Source organism: Mytilus californianus, unplaced genomic scaffold (genome assembly GCF_021869535.1).
Source record: "Mytilus californianus isolate M0D057914Y unplaced genomic scaffold, xbMytCali1.0.p SCAF_2, whole genome shotgun sequence".
NCBI classification, from domain to species: Eukaryota; Metazoa; Mollusca; class Bivalvia; order Mytilida; family Mytilidae; genus Mytilus; species Mytilus californianus.
This window is the reverse complement of record NW_026262668.1, coordinates 70,142,612-70,163,109: the sequence shown is the minus strand read 5'-3', so window position 1 is coordinate 70,163,109 and position 20,498 is coordinate 70,142,612. Positions and strand designations below refer to the sequence as shown.

Genomic DNA, 20,498 nt, shown 5'->3' with positions numbered 1-20,498 from the left:
GTTTATTTTGTCAATACTTGATCATTTGAATCGTGCCATCAACAAACTGTCCTGCCTATCATGTCGCTCACAAGATCTATCTTGTATATCTAACTTAATTAAAATTTTATTGGCTTATTTTCTATTTTTGCACTGATTTTGTCATTTTCTCTTTTTTTCTCTTTGGATTTATAGTTTTATATTCTTGTTGAAACATATGCCAGTATCTTAACTAATTTATTTTCATGATCTATTACCTAATTATCTAATACAATAGGCCCAATCACATCTTACTGGATACAACACATAGGCTCTGGTCTTCGCATATTGGGTTATTTCTTTCATAACCCTATTCTGTGTAATAGAAGTAGTGCGATAAGAAATGATAAAAATTGATCACAAAATTTGTATATTTTCTTATTTTTTTGGATGAAAGATCATGCAGATAGTACCAGCTGGAAAATTGACGTTAAAGAAATCTTTTTTGTTTGAAAAAGTTTTGGGAATAGCTTAACTGTGAATAAAGGGGTCAATGTAAAAACCCATATATACAAGAAAGAAACACCAACGATTTAAATATTAACAGAAATTAAAATTGTTGTAAATAATAGAGGCGAACTCTGCCACAATTATTTTTAAAGTATCTAGTTTATACATGTCATGTTATGATTCCTTCAACCAATTAACAAGACCATCGCCCCTGTACGACGCTTCGACTTGAAAATTGTATAGAAACGACTTTTATATATATGATGCATTGTTGCAGTGAACATATATTTTCGTTCTGAATGACATACTTTTGACTTAAATACGGTCATTTGGCTTGAAAACATTTCTGCATAAAAGAAAATTAAGATACACCAAGCCCTATCCTATAGCAATTATATCTGTGATCCTAAATATCTCGTCGCACGCTTTATCCTGTATTATATATGGTAACCAAAACATAACAAACATGTTTCGTATGACAAGGCTATTAACGACTAAACAGATGACTTGTTGACAAATACGTAAATTCAAACAATCTTTATATCCAAGGAAGTTTTTGAATAACAGGAAATGAAAAGAAGATATCCCTACAAATAAACAGCAATTAAATAAATAGAAAGAAATGACAGTATCAAAACAAAAAATTCCAACCGATGACACAAACAAGAAACAAGAAAAGCTAGAACTTGTATGTACTAGTAGAACTTGTACCAAATGCATTCTCAATCACAGTCGTCTAAGCCCTGTCCAATTTTCTGTTCTGTCTCTAATCACTTTTTCATTTGATATCGATGGTTATTTCCTTCTGTTTGTGTGGATTTTTTAAGAGAGTGTTTCTAGTCGTCAAAATCATTATTTTTTTCTTTTGAACAATTTTTAAAATTTGCAATAATATCTTATTTAACATTATTTTCCTGAAGTTCGACATCCGTAACTATATAAAAATAAGGAGATGTGGTATGATTGCCAATGAGACAACTATTCACCAAAGATCAAATGAAGTGGATGTAAGCAATAATAGGCAACCGTACGACCTTCAACAATGAGAAAAACCCATACCGTTTAGTCGACTAGAAAAGGCCCCGACATGAAATATATGAAACAATTCAAATGAGAATTTATAACAAAACAATTACGAAAAACAAATTTGACAAGAACCAGCTACAATCACTGAACTACAAGCCCATGACTTCGAACAGGCACATGAAGAAAGTGGCGGGGTTAAACATTTTTTGAAGGCGCCAACCGTCCCCTAACCTGGGACATGGTGAAACAGTACAACATAAGAACAAATTATAAAAATCAGTTGAAAAGGGCGTATACTCAGTTATACTAGCTGCGCCTTCAATTGTACAGTAGGCGTAGCGAGAACGGCCGAATAGTTACGATTGGAAGTTCAAGTGTGCCCTCTAACACATCCGCGGTCATGTAAAAAAAAAAATCACACGTGAAAAATTGTTTATTTGCAACTTGTGAATTCTCATAACATTTGTAGTGTAAATACTTTTAATAATATTATTATAGTAAATTAATTCTGCTTCAGAAAACTATGATATTATATATAAAACTGTGTGTTTTTAATATTGTACTTTGAATTTAAATACATCAATCCTGAACATGCATGAAATATTTGCCACTGGACGTTAAGTAAAAAAAAATTAATCAAAGCATTACAGATCTAGATCATTACGAGTACCATTATTATTAAGAGCCAACAGTACACCCAGTTTGAAGCGTTCAGTTAAATCTCTCCCATTCAGATTGTAAACGATATCTATCTACGATTATATTTATCTACTGAAACTGAAAGCAATATCCCTATTTACTGAATACAATTATTTATTGCATCTTGAAGGTAAACTTGTACCTAAATTATACCCTAGATGTATAGGTTGATAGATCTATGATTATACATTAAATAATCAAGCAGTCATTGCTATCAGCTGCAGAACCGTAGCCAATCAGGTACGTGCCACAATAAAAACAATAAATGTAGTGCTTATATGAGTAAAATTGATAGAACATGCAAGATTTATTATGTGTCTGTTCGTTTGTTTGTTTGTTTGTTTGTTTTCTTTGAGTTTTTTTAGGGTGGGGTTGGGGATGGAAGGGGATTTACAAAATAACAAAACCTTATGATTACTTGTCACCTGGTAGCTTGGTTTATACACAAACAAGTCAATGCTACGAAGGTTCCTCTGAGTATAGAAAGGTCAAGATTTTCTGTCTACTTACGACTTCAGTGCAAGGGATGTCCGTCCATTAGGCTGGGCGGGATGTACAAATACGTAGCCACTTCCGATTGAAATAGGGACGTTAAACCTGTTATCTCATGTAACACAAGTTCCTTGCTCTTTTTGCGTTAACGATGACTTGCGACAACTACGGAGTGTTCCCGTAGGCGACCTTTTATCCAGGCAAAACGTCGACCCGTATCCAACAGACCCTTGTTTTCCAGTCTAAATTACCCGCAATACATCCTGGTTTACTAACTTTGCAGATCATACCTTTTGATTTAATTGTTGATTTGTTCTTGTCAGGAATATGTATGAAATATTTGCAAATGATCGCAAAGCAAACTACAATCTACAGTATTGCTGTTACTGATACATACAGTGAAAACTTTTCTGTCACTGAAAATCAGAGGAATTCAGTGGTATCACAATTTGTTAAATGACCTATACCAACATCTTACGAAACTTTATTAGTATTGATACATTCTACAAACATAAAATGCTTGAAACCATTACTGTTGTAACATCGGAAAACTACTATTGCCTATACATTTGCCCAAGATGTTTTTTTAACTTTAAACATTTGAAGCTGGAAATGACAACAAAACCTCATTTGTAATTTATACCAATTCAACTTTTTTCACAAAATTGTGACAATGAAACAAGTGCTAAAGGCAAAGATCCCGTTTAACAATTTTAAACTACAAAATAAACGATAATTTATTTCTTATTCATGCCTTGGTGTAACAATACACCATGGAGTGGTTTAAAGTTTTTACTATAATAGTGAATCTTGAACATGATTATTCACATGAAAGTTCTTTTGCGTTACCCTAAATATATAAGTTCTTCGTGCAAGTATTGAATAATGGACAACAATGCGAAATAATTTATTGCAATTTCAGGAAATGTTGCTTTCAAAAATGAAACAACACGAATAATGCTATCAAATTTAAATTCTGAGATTATAACAAAACTTATCCCGTAGCAATATTTTCAATAATAAAAACATCGCAAACATTTCTGAATTTAAGAGTAAACAAAAAGACCTTAAATATATTCAAATAAGAAAGGACAACAAGACGAAAGGACAGAACTAGTAATTTTTTAAATGTAATGTTTTTTTTTTAGAAAAGATATTTTTACTTAAACATTCACAAAACAGTTATCATTTGACTTTTGACAAAATTCTGTAATGAAATGTTAAGAAATGTTTGCATTTTGTGGTAGGAAGTATGACAACGTTTGTGTCCTGAGCAAAACAATGAGACTGTGCAGGTAGAAAGAACATGGTCAACAGAAACCTAATGATGTATCATGCTTGACAAGTTCACAATCAAGTTATTTGTTTATTATCATAAGTATTTTACCATACTAGATGATGTCATGAACAGTTTTCTACTTCTACATCTACCACTAAGTGACATCTGTCACTGTTTGGTGTGCGCTTGCATACTTAACAGGTCCAAAATAATTTACAACAGAGACAAAAAATGAAATGTGGGCTGTACATAACGTTTATACACGGTGCAAATAAAAACATGGAACTTGAAATTTAATTAGCATGCAGTAGTCTCTAGAATGAGTCAAGACTTTCTGCAGCGGTCACCGAGGCGGGCCAGGTGTTCCAATCTCTGACTTATTGTTTTTGGGTAGAAGGACTCTTTCCTGATGCTGGTCTTGCAAGACGATATTTGGAACGAGTGAACGTTGGTATGTCTTGATAATCTGTCTGGTGGTATAAGTTTGTCACCAACATTAATCTTAACTTCCTCGTTTAAATATTGTATAGTAGGATTAGCCAAACGTTCTTTCTTCTCTCCTCTGGTGTTGGCCAATGTAGTGTATCATGGTTTCAACTGTTGATGTGTTGTGGTTGGTGTTTGTTACATACCTTGCTGGCCTTCTCTGTATTATTTCTATCTTATGCTTGTCTTTTTGTAGGTGAGGATCCAATATTGAACTTGCGTTTTCAACTGTTGGTCTTACTAATGCTGCATATACCTTTTCCTTGATTTCAATAATTGCTATTTTTAAGTTTCGTTTAGGGAATCCTTGTTTATATGAGTACCCCACTTTAGATCAGATGTTATGGTTACTCCAAGATATTTGGCTGATGACACATGTTCTAAGTTGTGTCCATGGAGGATGTAATATTTGTGTATTGGTTCCTTCTTTTTTGTGATTGGGAGAACTACATATTTATTGGGATGGAACTGCATCATCTGTTTTCTTCCGACGTTTCTAGCTTGTTCAGGTCTTTTGTAGACTGTTGCTTTCTGATGAGACAGTGAGGTATGCAATTGTGTCATCTGCAAATAGCCTCACTGTTGATAAAATATTGTCTGCATGTCATAGATGTAGAAAAGGAAAAGGCTTGGTCCCAGTACTGATCCATGCGGAACTCTGGACTTTTCATTTATGACGACAGACTTCTACCATTCATTGAAAACACACAGTATTCTATCAGAAAGAAAGCTTTTTATTCAAGAGTTTTGTTTTTCCTTTGATTTCCTAAATGATCAAGTTTATGGATTAAAAGACTGTGGCTTACTTTGTCGAAGGCCTTCGAGAAATCCACGATGAGAAAGTATGTTGTCCATTGTCAAGGTTCCTCGTGATATCGTCGATGAACTCCACTAGTTGTGTCGCACATGACAATTTTTTTCTAAACCCATGCTGCATTTTGTAGAGGATGTTATTCTTATACGCAGGATTCATTATGTGGCTGGTGACTATATGCTCTATGATTTTGCAGCAAATGCAGGTCAGAGATACAGGTCTGTAATTGATGGCTTCGAATCGTTTACCTTTCTTAAAAACTGGGCATACATTTGCTGTTTTCCATAACGATGGTACTATTCCAGTTTCATATGATCTCTAATGTATTATTGTAAGGATTGGTGCTACATTTATATTGCCATCTCTTTTAGTACTCTATGTGTTAATTTGTCTGTGTCTGCTGCTTTGTGTGGGTTTAGTGAGAATAGTAGCTTTTTGATTCCATTCTCTGTGATAATTATGTATGTCGCTATTTCCAAGTTTCCACTCATTTTGCACATCTGTTTGTATTCCGATCGGGTAAATACATTTTTACTGGAAAGCGCATCTTTGAACCGCTGATTTGATATATTGACTTTTTCAAATGAATCTTCGTGAAGTAGACCATCTGACTTTAGTGGTCGTATGTTATTCCTATAGGATTTCTTATGTTTAATATATGACCAAAAGTGTTTTATACAATTTGGTATTCATTGTTTTCACTGCTTGATGTGACTATGTCTTCTATGTATCTCCAATATGCCTTGTATTTTTCTTTCTGTGCTTCAAGTTTGAGTTTTTTGTACTTTGAGCTGGCGATTACGTTATTTGATTTCTTATTCCTTTTGTATGCTCTGTCTTTGTTCCTAATAAGTCGACATATATCTGTCGTAATCCATAGGCACCCATTTTAGTGCGAGTTGTTTTGTGTGGAATATTTCTTTTTAAGCTGTCTTCAGTTGTTTTACAGAAGAGTTCCCAAATGACTTCAGCGCTGGCATTTTCCTCAAATAATAATGCGATCTTAGCTTGTACATTATAAAGGTCTTTTTCTACATTTTCCCATTTTGCTTGTTTGTAGAGGATGACCTCTCTTGGCTTTTTATGGATCTTTGCTGATATCTTATTGAACTCTGTATATGCAATGTCATAATCAGATATTCCTGGTATGATCTCAGTTCTCCTAAAACCTTTTGGGTAGTTTGTAAGTGTAAGGTCTAAGATGTTTGTTCCTCTTGTTGGTTCTCCAACTAGTTGTGCTAATGCCTAGTATATCAGTGAATTTATGGTGAATATTCACATGTTGGGTGTTCGGCTTCAGCTGTTTTGTTTTCCAGTGCCAGCTAGGTAAGTTGAAATATCCTACTGCTACTATGAATGAGTTTTTATACAGGTAGCTCTGTTTATGCTGCGTTCAAATTTCATGTTTCCTTCTTCGATAGAGGTTTTAGAAGAGAGGCGAAAGATACCAAAGGGACATTCAAACTCGTAAGTCGAAAATAAACTGACAACGCCATGGCTAACAAAGAAAAAGACAAACAGACGAGCAGCAGTAAACAAAACACAACATAAACTCTAAAGACTGAGCAACACAAACCCCATCAAAAACTGTGATTTAGGATTGTAATATGATGTTAGGTAGATTGCTTTGTGACCTACAAGTTCCAGTTTACAACATACCATTTCGAATTCAGTATGTAATTCTGGTACGTGCAAACTGATGAGATTGTCCCGCCCTGCGCCTCCTCTATTAAAATATCTGTCATTTGCAAAGATGTTATAACCTGGAAGAGAGATCTGGCGATCTTCGATACTAGAGTCCAACCAAGTTTCTGTTCCAAAGATGATATTAGGTGTTGTACTGTCTAACAGGTTGTGCAATTGGCCTCGTTTGGTTTTGAGTGATTGAAAGTTAACGTTAAGCATTCGTAAGGTGTTTTGTTCTTTTGATTTATGCTTTTTGGAGTTATCTGGTGTGGATGAAAGTACTGGATTTAAATTCTAGATGGAGTAGGTCTATCAAATGTTGTATCTTAAGAGTACACTGAAGTGGTTTGACGTACTGAAGACGAATGAGAAACCGAATGTAGAATAATTTGCGCTTCCGCACATATTGCAGTCATAGGCAATAGCAGAATCATTGACATGTTCTATGTAGTCTTTTGAATCTAAGGACTGATAAATAGGCATGATACCACTGGTTACATGTGTCACGGACTATCCATTCTGCCATCCCAATTTACAAGTTTTTACATGGAAATATGGTGGTGTTTGATGTTGAGCCACTGGGACCAGGGTTCAGTTCAATGTCATTTGAGACTGACAGTAAAATCACTTCCTTTGTATCATGACAATTTAGGTTTTTACCATTTTTGAAAGTTGCTGTAATGACACATGTTTCTTGTCACGTTCTACTTGCATGTCCACTGCATATAGTTGTTGTTTCAAATGAAGATGTTTTTCATTTTGTTTGGAATCAATTTGGACTGGACGTTTCGAATTGACATCAAAAATAGAAATGTAATGATGAGTGACATCGCTGGGCAGTATAAGAAGGTTTGATAAGATTAACTCACCTAAACACCTAACTTAACTCATTCTATTGGAGATGATATAAGGTGATTATATAAAGGATACAACAACGTTTGAAGTGAAAAATGACACTTCCGAAATCGGCGCATTAGTTGGGTCTTAGATTAGGTGTATTGCATTAATAGCTAGACCCTGTATAAGAAATGCCTAATTTAGAGAACAAAACCTCAAATAAATATACTTTGATTGGTTTTAAATATACCCTTAGCATGGGTTATAGTCATGAAACGGCAAAAAATACACTTATTACATGATCATCCTTTACGACGGACAAAACATAGCTGATCTGAAAGATATACCATCAGCTACTTGCCATTATACATCATGTTCTGTGTTACAATCCTAGATAAAGCCGGCGAGGAAAGGCATTACTCGACTAACGAAAGCTATATTTTTATATAGCCCGGTTGGTCTAGTGGTCTAGGGCGCTGGACACATAGCAGGCGGTGTTGCTGCAATGTCACAGAAGCATGGGTTTTGCAGACGCAAATTTGCAGCTCTAACATTGAACATACAACATCGCGGCAATAACGTGAAAACACCATGCGATTGGTTGTAACGCATTCTTGTTTCAACAAATCCGCAACACGGAGCATGCAATGGAATAAATAGGGTATGAATTTAAATGCATTACAATCATGTCACTATATTTTATGATTTTAAAACATAATTTATACATCTTACATTGACAGATAGCAAACATATAATTGAAAGACAATATTTGCATGATTTGACATCATATCTATATATATATATATGTTCACTGCCTAAAAAAGGATCTGAAATATTATTTAACATTTTGCATAATCAAGCATATCATATATTTCAACAAAATATTTTCTAACGAATGTTCTGAGTATAAAACAAAATGTGTTTGCATTGTAAAAAAAGGTGTTGTCATTATCACTAAATATTATAAGATTTAATCAACATTCATAAATGCAAAAGAAAAGTCACCTGTATTCCGATATATTAATATTACTTTAGATTAGATATCTTATGTCAGCATAAATTTCATATGCTGGGTTAACCATTATTATCCTTAAAGGTTATACATAGGTTTATTCGACCGTAAAAATAACTGAACAATAGAATCGTAGCTCGACTTGTTTTGCAGTCCACAATGTCTATTAAGCTTTAGACAATTTTATCATAATTTTGTGAAGTTTTCATTCGATTTCATATTTGACTGTCCGTTTCTATAAATAACTCCTCCAAGTTTTCTTTCTCCAAAGTCGTCACTTTTTGTTTCTGAAGACTCAAATCCGTGATTCATGGCACCATTAACAGTTGCTAATTCAAAGTCATCTTTCTGAAAATAAAATATGAGGTTTGTTTTAGACGAGGACGCTTACGAAAGGAATAATTTAGAGACTTGCAGATAAGAAAAGGGATTTTAAAACCGGTTTTAGTATTAGATGTTGAATTATATACATTTGATATTCATTCTTTATTCTTAAAACTTTTACATTTATATTTAGACACTTTTTTCATTGTTAGCACTGCTCGTTTCGCTGATATCTTAGAGCAATTAAACAGATATTACAAATTAAAAGGGGAAGGGTTGGATCTTGACAAACTAGTTAAACCCACCACACGTTTATGTACCTGTTTCGAGTTAGGAACCTGACTAATGGTAGTTTAATGTCAATTAGGGTATTGGGTGTTCATGTAAGATCTTTGATAGCATCTGTTAAATTTATACACAACTTGTTTAGACTCACCATCTCATTTTTTCATATATGTTTTAAATCAAACAGTACGAAACACTTACATATTTTTCCATTCTGTGAACTCTCTGACAGGCAACAGGTAGAAAGCAACAAACTCTGTCCACGAGTCTGTGTATAAGATTAGCATCAACGTCTTCCGGTTCATTAAAACCTATAACAGACGAAGCTCTGATACAATACATTTACGTCTGCATAATGCTTATGCATTGATAATTTAAGTCTACTCCCCCAAATGAGTTATACCTGTTTAACTACAAAAAAAACAAGCATGTGTTCAAAAATACTGTCAGTTTAAAATTATCAAGAATTATTATCGCTAGATTGTTTCAAATTTCTCGTGTACACACCGTATTAATTTGTAAGACTGAGTAAAGTAAAAAAAAAATGATGTTATAATTGTTTGCAACGAGTCGTTAAAATCACTCATTGCTGTCTCTGTATGATTAAAAATTAGACAATTTTTGCATATAACACAAGCAGTATTTAGTTTACCAGTTTACGATGTGCAAATGTAGAATTATTCATTATTTACGTTTTATCAGTTTATCTTTGTTTTACGTGATTGCTGCTTAAACTTTAAGGTATTCTTTATATTTATCTTTGACAATAACTATTCTTATTCTTACACAAATGGCTTCGATTAGGAGTTCATAATCTTAAATGTTTAAATGTGTGTATACTTACCAAGACAACAAGAAGTGATAAAAGTCACCAGTATTCCGACAATTATGCTAATTAATGTGGCGAATAAACCATACCATAGATAAGATAAATGATAAATCCATCTACAAACGAAAACCATAATATTATTAAAATACACGAATAAAATAAAACGATAAAATAGAATAATACGTCAAAAAGAGACAGAAGATACCAAGCGGACATTCAAATATAATAAGTAGACGAGAAACTGATAATGCCATGGCCAAAAAACACAACAAAAGACGGTAAATGTATAACAGATATCAGCACGACAACAAGCGCTTTTATGACTTCAACTCTTTTCGGGGCGTGTAACAAACAAAAAGGCATCATCTTTTCGAAAATTACCTTCGATGATGTGTTATTCCGTTATACTTTCCAACTCCAAACGTAAGCATTTCTAGCTACGGCAAATATGCCTTGTCATTTATAGTCCTGTTTTAATAACGAACGCTGGCGTTAATCCAATGACAAATTGTCTAAAACATTCAGGCTCTTTTTAATTCCATTAATTGTTATTAATAAATAACGGCGACAAAGAATCCGATCGCCGTATTTTCATTGACCAGGTATTGTGTAATATACCATTTATGAACCGCCCTCGTAGGCGATAGACAATAACACTTTTGGAGGTTTTCAGGACGTTTTTTTAAAAAGTCACTTAAAAAATCCTTGGTCTTTACAGTTCTCTTAAATACATGAGTGAAAACATTGCAACAGCCTCTATGTTTCGGTACACAAAATTTCCTTATCGGGTAAAACAAAACAAAAACTTTGCCCTCATCTTTGTTTGTCCCCTTACCCAAAACTAGATGTCGCTGTTCATGCATATTATTCTCGTAAGACAAAAACTCATATATATTTTCAGAAATACGTAGTTAAACTTATGTAATAAATCTAACCGTGTTTTGTCCAAATTCGGACTAAAAAAACTATGAATTGTTCGAAATACTAAGGATTTTCTACCCCTGGAATAGGTTACCTCAGCTGTATTTAGCAAAACCTTTCGGAATTTTAGGTCATCAATGCTCTTTAACTTCGTACTTTATTTGGCTTTTTACTTTTTGTTAGTTTTTTGTAGACAAAACGCGCCTCTGGAGTACAAACTTATAAGCCTGGAATCTTTGTTGAGTTTTTTAAAACTAGAATATACATGTACATAAAAGATGTAGTTTAACATCAACACAACAATACAAAGAACCCAACAAGCTGTTGTTTAAATGATTCAAAATAATTATCACATTTATATCAATATGATGAACGTTATTTCACCGAGGTTTGTCATAATGTTTGCCTCCAATTTATTTCTTCCATACATCAGAAGGAGAAAAAAAGGTTAAGGTTACACACATCAAAATCATTTGAAGCAAGAAGAAAGGAAGAAAATAAATGAAAATAAAAAGAAAATAAATGAAAATATTCGGCAAGAGTATATCTTCTAAATTAAGAATCAATTTATTTATTTATCGCTGGCAAACACTACTATTCTAAGACAATAAGTTCGAAAATGTAACTTGAATACCATTTTATTCTAGGAATTTAACAAGAAGCACTTACAAATCGTTTTCGCTGGAAAGTGTGGCTTGTGTGGTAGTTGCTATCGTTGATGATATAGTAGCTGATATGGACGAATTTGTGGACGAAGAACAATTTTTCTGAATAATACTACACATTTCAGTACTAACATGCATCACTTCGGGAACAGGAAGTAACACTGTGCCACCTACACCTACCCAGAAGGCCATCACAGCGCTTGTAATCAAACCGCATAAAGCTCCCTGTTAATAAAATTTTAATCAAATTATAAAAACGAAGAAATGGAAAGCAATGTCTTGTCATTATATACCGTTGTATCATTTAAGGTCAAAAAGAGGAATAATTCTTAAATTGTGTTATGTTTCTGCACACAACCCCATGTTCGAAGTTATTGTTCTTTCCTTAATTCGGCTATATTACACAGGGAACATGAACCATTCGCAAAACTAAACCTTCCACATAATTTGTTCAAGTCATGAATCTGGCCAGGTGTTGTTTCTTTGTGTATTTTGTTTATCTATGATATTCAGTTCAATTACAAATTTGAAATGATAAAGAGAAAGAAGGCACTAAAGGGACAATCAAAACTCCATGGCAAAAAAACGCGCGGGAGGGGGGGTGGGGGTCTAATAAAATTAAAGACAAACGACAGTAAAAACAAACAATACATTGAGGCGTATGGGGGATAGACACAACATAAAAATTCCATGGATTACCAGAAACAAACAATTTATAAGAGACAGACTTTAATTGCTGTGCTTTGTCTTGACAGTTACTGGGAAGTTTTCATCGGTGAATTTGAGAGCTCAAAAACTATAGGAAAATCGAGACCTTTAGTAGATATCTAAATAGTTAGTTTACAGTAGTGGTAAATCGAGCAAATAGTAATTGGTACTGTTTCCTACAAATAATATTAATTGATGTCCATAACAATAGTACATGTTTCTTCAATCAAACATCCAATCAAAAGATTTAATCAAGACACTTCTATGAAAACAAGCTAATTAAATGGACGTACGTTTGAAAGATACAATGGAAAAGGATGATGACCGCAAAAAAACTTTAGTCACGACTATTCCTCCAGTGAAGTTTGATGAATATGGTTAACCATGAGATACTATTACATTCGAAATAATTAGGAGCATACACCTCATAGACGAGGACATCTTTAATTTACTGTAATACATATACAATTTCCCGTAAACTGCAAAAAGGGGCAAATATTTAGCCCGTACATTTATTATTAATTATGTTCAACTTACCGTTGAATTGATAAAAGGGAAGAAAATTCCACTGATAAATAATCCAAGCAGAGGTCCTCCTACCATTCCAAAAATACTTAACATAATCTAAAATGGGAATGTACGAATAATAAGTATGACTGTCAGTAATTTAAGTAATATAAGTTACATTTTAATTTTAAAGTTACCTGTACAAACATTTGAGCAACTTGCTATTGCAATGTTTCAGATAAGTTCTGTTAATATATTGATTAATTGTTGCTTGTTTAACGTCCATCGGCAACTATTAGGTTTTGGAAGGTAGGTCGATCGGGATGAAGGGCGGTATATATTTTGATAGCCATTGGGAATGTTGGATAGGGGAAGACATTTTCCCTTGCAACAGAATACCTACAATGGACGAAACCCGCAGAGTTGTTGCAAGGGTTCTTTACAGTGCTAAGAGCCTAGCACTCCCCTTACACTTCGGCATCAGAGTTAACGTCCCCATCCCGACCGGACGGGACTGCGCATTTATACGTCCCGCACAGTCAAACGGACGTCCCTTTTTAGCAAGGGTTTTACTGTTGCTGTGGCCACTAATTAAGCAGTGTATTTACAAGGAATGTGTTATAAAACATTCTAGTCAGGTGTTGTTCAGTTGATCTAACGATTTATGAGACAATGTTTGAAAACAGTCAGGATTTTTTTTTGCAATGCTCTAGATCTTTAGCTTGCATGTAATTATGCAACTCTGTTATTTTGTAGTAGTTTCTACATGATCATGCTATGGCAACATTTAATGTGTGCGGTCATCTGATACATGGTATGACATTCTCCAATCGTATTTTTAAATTTTTATTTTAAGAAATTTTCCGAATTTTATAAAAGTTCTTGTTTACCTGTAAAACTGTTTGTCCTAAAAACTGTGACAAAAATGCAATACCAATTACCAACCCTCCAGCAAACAGTCCTAAAATGCGTATTAACAGTATGAATTTTAATGGAACTTAGTAAATATATTTTTATAGCGCAAATAATAAATGAGTTTAGAAAAATTGTGATGAAGTATACCTTTCTAAATACCAGTGCAGGGTCGATAGCTCTTTCATATATATCGAGGGTTTTATAAGAAGTAAAGTAAAAATACTTGTAAAAAAAAAGAAGATGTTCAAAGACACTCAGATGCCACAATGTTTCTAACATTTTTTTTTTAGTGTTGTGCGGTTGCCTATGTTGTTAGGAATGAGGGATGGATAAATACCCTGCCACGTCCGGTCTGTGTTTGTGTTTGATGTTTTTCTGCTTTGTATCGATCTGATGAGTTAAGCCTTTTTCAACTGATTTTTATAGTTTGTTCTTATGTTGTGCTGTTACACCACTGTCCCAGGTTAGGGGGAGGGTTGAGCGTCCACAAACATGTTTAACACCGCCACATTCTTTATGTGCCTGTCCCAAGTCAGGAGCCTGTAGCCAGTTGTTATATTGGTTCATGTCTGTCATATATGTTTTTCGTTAATTGTTTCGTTATAAATTAGGCCTTTAGTTTTCTCATTTGAATTGTTTCATATTTTTCATGTCGGGGCCTTTTATAGCCGACTATACGGTATGGGCTTTTCTCATTGTTGAAGGGCGTACGGTTGCTTATAATTGCTTACATCCACTTTATTTGAACTTTGGTGGATAGTTGTCTCATTGGCAATCATACCTCATCTCCTAATTTTTATATTGATCATTTTAAAAGAACAGGCAATATCATGTTTGTCCACTGTCATATCTTCCGTTGGTTTATGACGATCTTCAATCAAGTGTGAAGACGAAGAAGAGTGACACGTGATCACTTTCTTTGACCTTTCGGTTATTTCCTAGTATATTTTGAGACTCTTATCTCATGTATAATCATGATATTTCATTTCTGTTCCAAATTCGTAAATTTTGTCATTTAGAACCAGTCCATGTAAGAATCATGCAAAATCTTCATTGGTGCAAAGCCTGTAGGTGAAATTTTATATCTACAATTTTGATTATTTTAATCATTCTAAAATGCTCTAATAAAAAGAACTCTATGTTACTTTGCACGAAGTTTATTTAAATCTTACCTAATAGTTTAGCTATTCTTCCTTGCCACAAAGGTGATGGAGCATTACCTCTGTAATCCCACCATAATTTTAAAACGTCTTCTAATATTACAATTGCTAACGCATTTAATCCGGATGATATTGAACTGAAATATAGAAATAATATATGGACCATTTCGCTCTATGAAATTTAATGTACAAAATACCGGTACGTTAAAACAATGGAAAAGAGGATGAAGACACAAAAGGAACAATCAAAATTCATAGGTCGAAGAAAACCCGACATTACCATGACAATTAAGAAAAAAACGAAAAAAAAACAAAAGAAAAACAACAGTTTACAAAACAAATAAATAGAAAAACTAAAGACTGAGCAAAACGAACAACACCAAAAAACGGGGCTGATCTCGTGTACTCCAGCAGGGTAAGCAGATCCTGCTCCACATGTGGAACCCGTCGTGTTGCTCATGGTAAGTATAGAAAGTATTGATAATTAAATTTCAATTATGTATGGCACTGCAGGAAGTTTATGAGCAGTAACATTAGAAAATATCTGGAAGAACAGGTTTTAATAAAATTCTTAGGATATAAGTTTTCAAGTACTAAATGTTTAAATACCATGTGAAAAGCATAATTTCCTCATAGATCTAGAAAAGATCACGAATTTACTATCGTCCTTCCCTTCGCTTATATAACCCTGCTAATTCACTACATAGTTTTCGTAGCATGGTTTTGAGACTTGAGCAGAACTTAACTCGCATATTCTGTTCTACGATTCGCGGACAAGGATCTGACAACGCTCCGTTCTACTTTCTGTAGACCTTTCGGATCCTTTAGTTTTGTTATAATGATACACACCTTCAAAAATATGTAGACAGAAATTTCGTTGACTGGTGTAAATAATAACCAGGACAGAAAGTAGAACGGAGTGTTATCAGATCCATGTAAGCGTGTACACAGGCTCTGTATTTTAATCAGATTGTTAACTAACATAATTGTGAATCTTAGTTTTAGGTGATGAAAAATCTTACGTCTAAATTATTACAAAACCTTGAAAAACATAAATATCCATACAAATGTTTTAGACCGTGTTGTGTATATACCTTAGTGATGCACTGAACAAGCAGGCTACAAACAATCCTGGCAATCCGGGTAAAAAGGTTAATTTATCCATCACTAAAAACGGCAGCAACTACAATAAATAAAACGTACTGATATACTCCATTTCGTTACATGACAGACCTTGACATGGTAAGGACATATCGTTTATGTACATATAAGAATATTATATGGACAAATTTTAGAGGAGTGAGAAATTAAAGATAATTTTCAAAACATTGTTCGCCGATTTTAAGCACATTCTTTACAAATAAGCACCTACATGTATCTGAAGCGCTATCATTATATCATAATTATGAAAATATAACATTTCCATGTATATTTTTTTTTTCATTTTCAGCTAACATACTAACTCGAATGCACAATCTGTGATATAAGCGCATATGTAATGTTTATTCATCTTCATAGCAGAAGAATAATTATCATAATTATGCTAATCGTATGGACAATTACATTTGTTATTGTTTGTGCACTTTCTTCTGTGTATTAATCCGTATTCATTTTGTCAGTCAGGCATTTGTATTTGCTCATAGTGACTTGAATGTTTATTAGCTTGTAATGATTTTTAAACGGTATAAAAAAACTCAGATGGTTAAATAGTAATAATTGTGCATTCTGTTAAAAGCAGTTTTTCGATGTACAAATTAACCAAGAAGCTCAGCATGCTCGTTTATTTACATTTTGTCATTAATAAAGAACGTTAAGCAAATAACAATCAATAAATAAATTATATTGAAAAGTCTTTCAGAGTTTTTGACCATGATCCTTATGTAATTTTTTGTATCACGATTTTAATTCTGATTACGTAGATTATCATTTTTTCTTGAACCACAGCTGACATCATCACAAACAAAAACAAATCAAAAGCATGACTTAAATTTTGAACTAGAGACTTCATGTTAAGCTTACCTGATCCCTGGCATGTACCATATCCAACAAATAAGGATCGCAGTCGTGGTATGTAGCGTATATAACTAAACCAACGAGACAGACAACGGTTGATAGAATTAGTGTCAGAGGCAAACTTAAATATAGAGCTCTGTAAAAAAAGAAAAAAACTCTTGAGAATAGTTATACTAGGTAACCTTGTTGTATTTGTTATCTGTCACGACTAAACTGTATAAATAAGAAGATGTGGCATGAGTGCCAATGAGACTACTCACTATGAATAAAAAGTTAACAATTATAGGTTCAACACGGAGCCTTGGCTCACATCGAACAGCAAGCTATAAAAGGCCCCAAAATGACTAGTGTAAAACAATTCAAATAGGAAATCTAACAGTCTAATCTATAGAAAAAACGAGAAACGAGAAACGAGAAACACCTATGAACCTCACCAACAAACGACAACCACTGAACAACAGGCTCCTGACGTAGGACAGGTGCATAAAAATGCAGCGGGTTTAAACGTTTTAACAGGCGCCAACCTTCATCCTAACATCAGACAGTAGTGTAACATTACAACATAAAAAGACACACTATAAAATATCAATTGAAATGGCTTAGCTCGATCAAAAAGACATTTTAACAAAAACAAGTAAACATACACTGAACGAATAAGTTTGATCTATAACACAATATAAATACAATTTTCAATTTGAAACGTAAGTGCCTATATAATATAGACGTTACAGATAGTAATAAAAAAGATGTAGAAAGAGTGTCAATAAGACAACTCTTACCTGAGACAAAATGGCGTTAAATAAAACAACGTACACAGGTAAATTAAAATATAATAATTTTGTTGTTAGGAGTACGGAAGTAAACATTTTTTACAAAATTAATAAATTTGTTGTTCCGCAGAGTACGAGTACAGAAGTGAAAATTTATCGTCATACAAAATACTTATCAAAGGTGGTACATATTAAAAATAGCATACCTGTCAACTGACCCTGATCCTGCGGGTGTGACCCGAGATTTTCACATTCTGAGGGGTCACCCGGAACACCCGCCGGATGACCAAATAACCCGGGAATTTGGAAAATAACCCGTTTTCACCCGGATTCATTAGCCTTCAGACTGATATTAGATATAAAGTGATTTCAATGAAATACCGGCAAATTCGTAATTCTTCCTGGACAAGAAGTTCAACTAGCTGTGTAAAATCAGCTCAATTGACCCATTTCAGTGCATGGCTTCACTTGACAGCTTCGGAGTCAAACACACTGTTAATTAACACCAATTACCTTAGCTTTAGGTCGTAAATAATTTGTGTATTTCAAAGTTGTTTTAAAAACAATTTGAGTTACTTCCCTTTTTTGTCAATTCACAATATACTCCTTAAACTTAAGTTTTTTTGTAAAAAGATTAAATCTAAAATGAATTGAATGCACAAACATATCAGAATAATACTTTTACTTATTGTTCTACCTTAGAACAATTAAAAAATAAAAATTTTGAAAATTACTTTTTTCATCTATTATACCTCCTTTAAGGTAGATAGGGGGTCTAAATCAAAATCCATAGAATTTTTTGATAATTTGTCAAAAAGTAGTTTAGGTCATGCTTTTTTCATAAATATAATAAAAAGTATTGGTCACCGGGCTTTTTTTCGAGCTACAGGTTGTGCAAAATTGTCATATTTTGTATAGATTATGCATGGAAACCCCAAATTTTTGTGATAAAAAGAAAACTAAACCATAGAATTTTAAGATGAAATATGAAAAGATAGCTCTAATAATATGCTTTCAGATAAGAAAAAGAAAAAGTGGTGTCACCGAACTCGTTTTCTTGCTACATCATAGAATAGGTAAATTCATAACACATTCTATTATAAAAGTTACTTTGTCTGAGTTATCTCCCCTTATGTGACACAGTTGAAAAAAATTGAATAAAATATTCTATTTTTTTTGTAAAATACAGCCGTAAAATATGATAAAACACATAATTTTCTATATAAACACAAAAATTCTTACACATGAATTACATACTACTCTCGAAATTTGCACATTTCATTAAAGATCTAGACCGATTGTTATCTGCTTTTCAAAATCCAAGATGGAGGAGGACACCCGAGCCACCTTAATTGATTAACTTTATTTTATTATACTCTAATATCAACCTATGATATGTTCTACTGTTTAAAAGCTGCACAAATGTATGTAAAGAAAACACAAATTGGCACATTGTATGTCATTGAATGAATATGAACAGGAATTAAGGCAATATAACACAAATCTATCAATGGCCTCCAGGTGCAATGAAATAATAATATGTACAATTTTAAATTACTTAACCATGTGGACATGTTTTGGAAACTTTGATATAAATTATAAAAAAATGTCCCCTAAATACTGAAATTCAGCTCGAAAAAGTTCGTACGCGTTATGACCTGAGATTTCATTCTTCTATGCAGGTCATCACCTGCATTTTCATTGTCATAGGTTGACAGGTATGAAATAGTGAGACGAGATATAACACAAAATAAGTAAACATTGAATTACAGAAATGCATTACAAATTGTGTCAACAGGTCAAATTAACACGAAAGTACGATTTGAGAGTACTCGCAGATACTGAAAGCTATTTAAAAGCCAAAAACAATTAACAATAAAAAAATCATGCATCAGAGACTAAAATCAATTAAAACACATCCCAGGGATTTAGTGTTTTAACGTCATGGACAGTCAAAGAAGACATGACTTGTGCAATGCCAAAATAAAAGTATCGATAGGCAGTAGGATAGTTAGGATATAACCTTATAATAAATATGTATCATGTAATATATAGATAAAGCAATCTCTAAATAGAAAATTAACGTGGATGTGTATTTATACATCCTAAAAACCATTCGAAATGAATACAAATTTAGTTATGTTTTAATTTGTTGATGACAAAATCGATGTTAGTGCCAATGTAAACAATATTCAAAGATCTTATTACAACATTAATAAGGTAACCTTTACTAATAAGTTTGTTTAAAGGATCGATAAGTTTACACGGATCACATAGCGATTTCCGCGCTTTTAGTACAATATTACCGTAAAATTTAGGATGTGAAATACCGTTTTTAATAAGTTTTCTACAGGTACAGCCAAATTTACTAATCAAATCTTTGTATCTATGAAAGAATTTAGTAAAAGTTTTTAAGTAATTTATGGTAACGAAATCCCTGACTTAATAATTTACCAGTCAGATGCATTGATTACGTTCGTTAAAATCTATGACATCACTACACACACGGGCATAACGAACGAGTTGGGATATATAAACACCGTATGATGGAGCCAAAGGAACATCGCCGTCTAAAAAAGGAAATTAATAGGGAATAAAAAAT

The 20,498-nt window shown here is 33.3% G+C and overlaps 1 protein-coding gene across 1 annotated transcript in view; it reads right to left on the bottom strand.

Moving 5' to 3' along the window:
- Nucleotides 1–8,461: 8,461 nt before the first annotated feature.
- LOC127728060 (sodium-coupled monocarboxylate transporter 1-like) overlaps nucleotides 8,462–20,498 on the bottom strand; it is a 36,370-nt gene continuing 24,333 nt past the window's right edge. The window contains exons 7-15 of the mRNA XM_052235251.1: nucleotides 17,133–17,262; nucleotides 16,208–16,296; nucleotides 15,126–15,250; nucleotides 13,929–13,999; nucleotides 13,069–13,155; nucleotides 11,828–12,048; nucleotides 10,253–10,353; nucleotides 9,610–9,719; nucleotides 8,462–9,147 (exon numbers count right to left, since the gene is read on the bottom strand). Of these exons, the coding sequence (XP_052091211.1) occupies nucleotides 8,986–9,147; nucleotides 9,610–9,719; nucleotides 10,253–10,353; nucleotides 11,828–12,048; nucleotides 13,069–13,155; nucleotides 13,929–13,999; nucleotides 15,126–15,250; nucleotides 16,208–16,296; nucleotides 17,133–17,262 (1,096 nt within the window). The 3' untranslated portion in view covers nucleotides 8,462–8,985. The remainder of the gene's footprint in view (nucleotides 9,148–9,609; nucleotides 9,720–10,252; nucleotides 10,354–11,827; nucleotides 12,049–13,068; nucleotides 13,156–13,928; nucleotides 14,000–15,125; nucleotides 15,251–16,207; nucleotides 16,297–17,132; nucleotides 17,263–20,498) is intronic.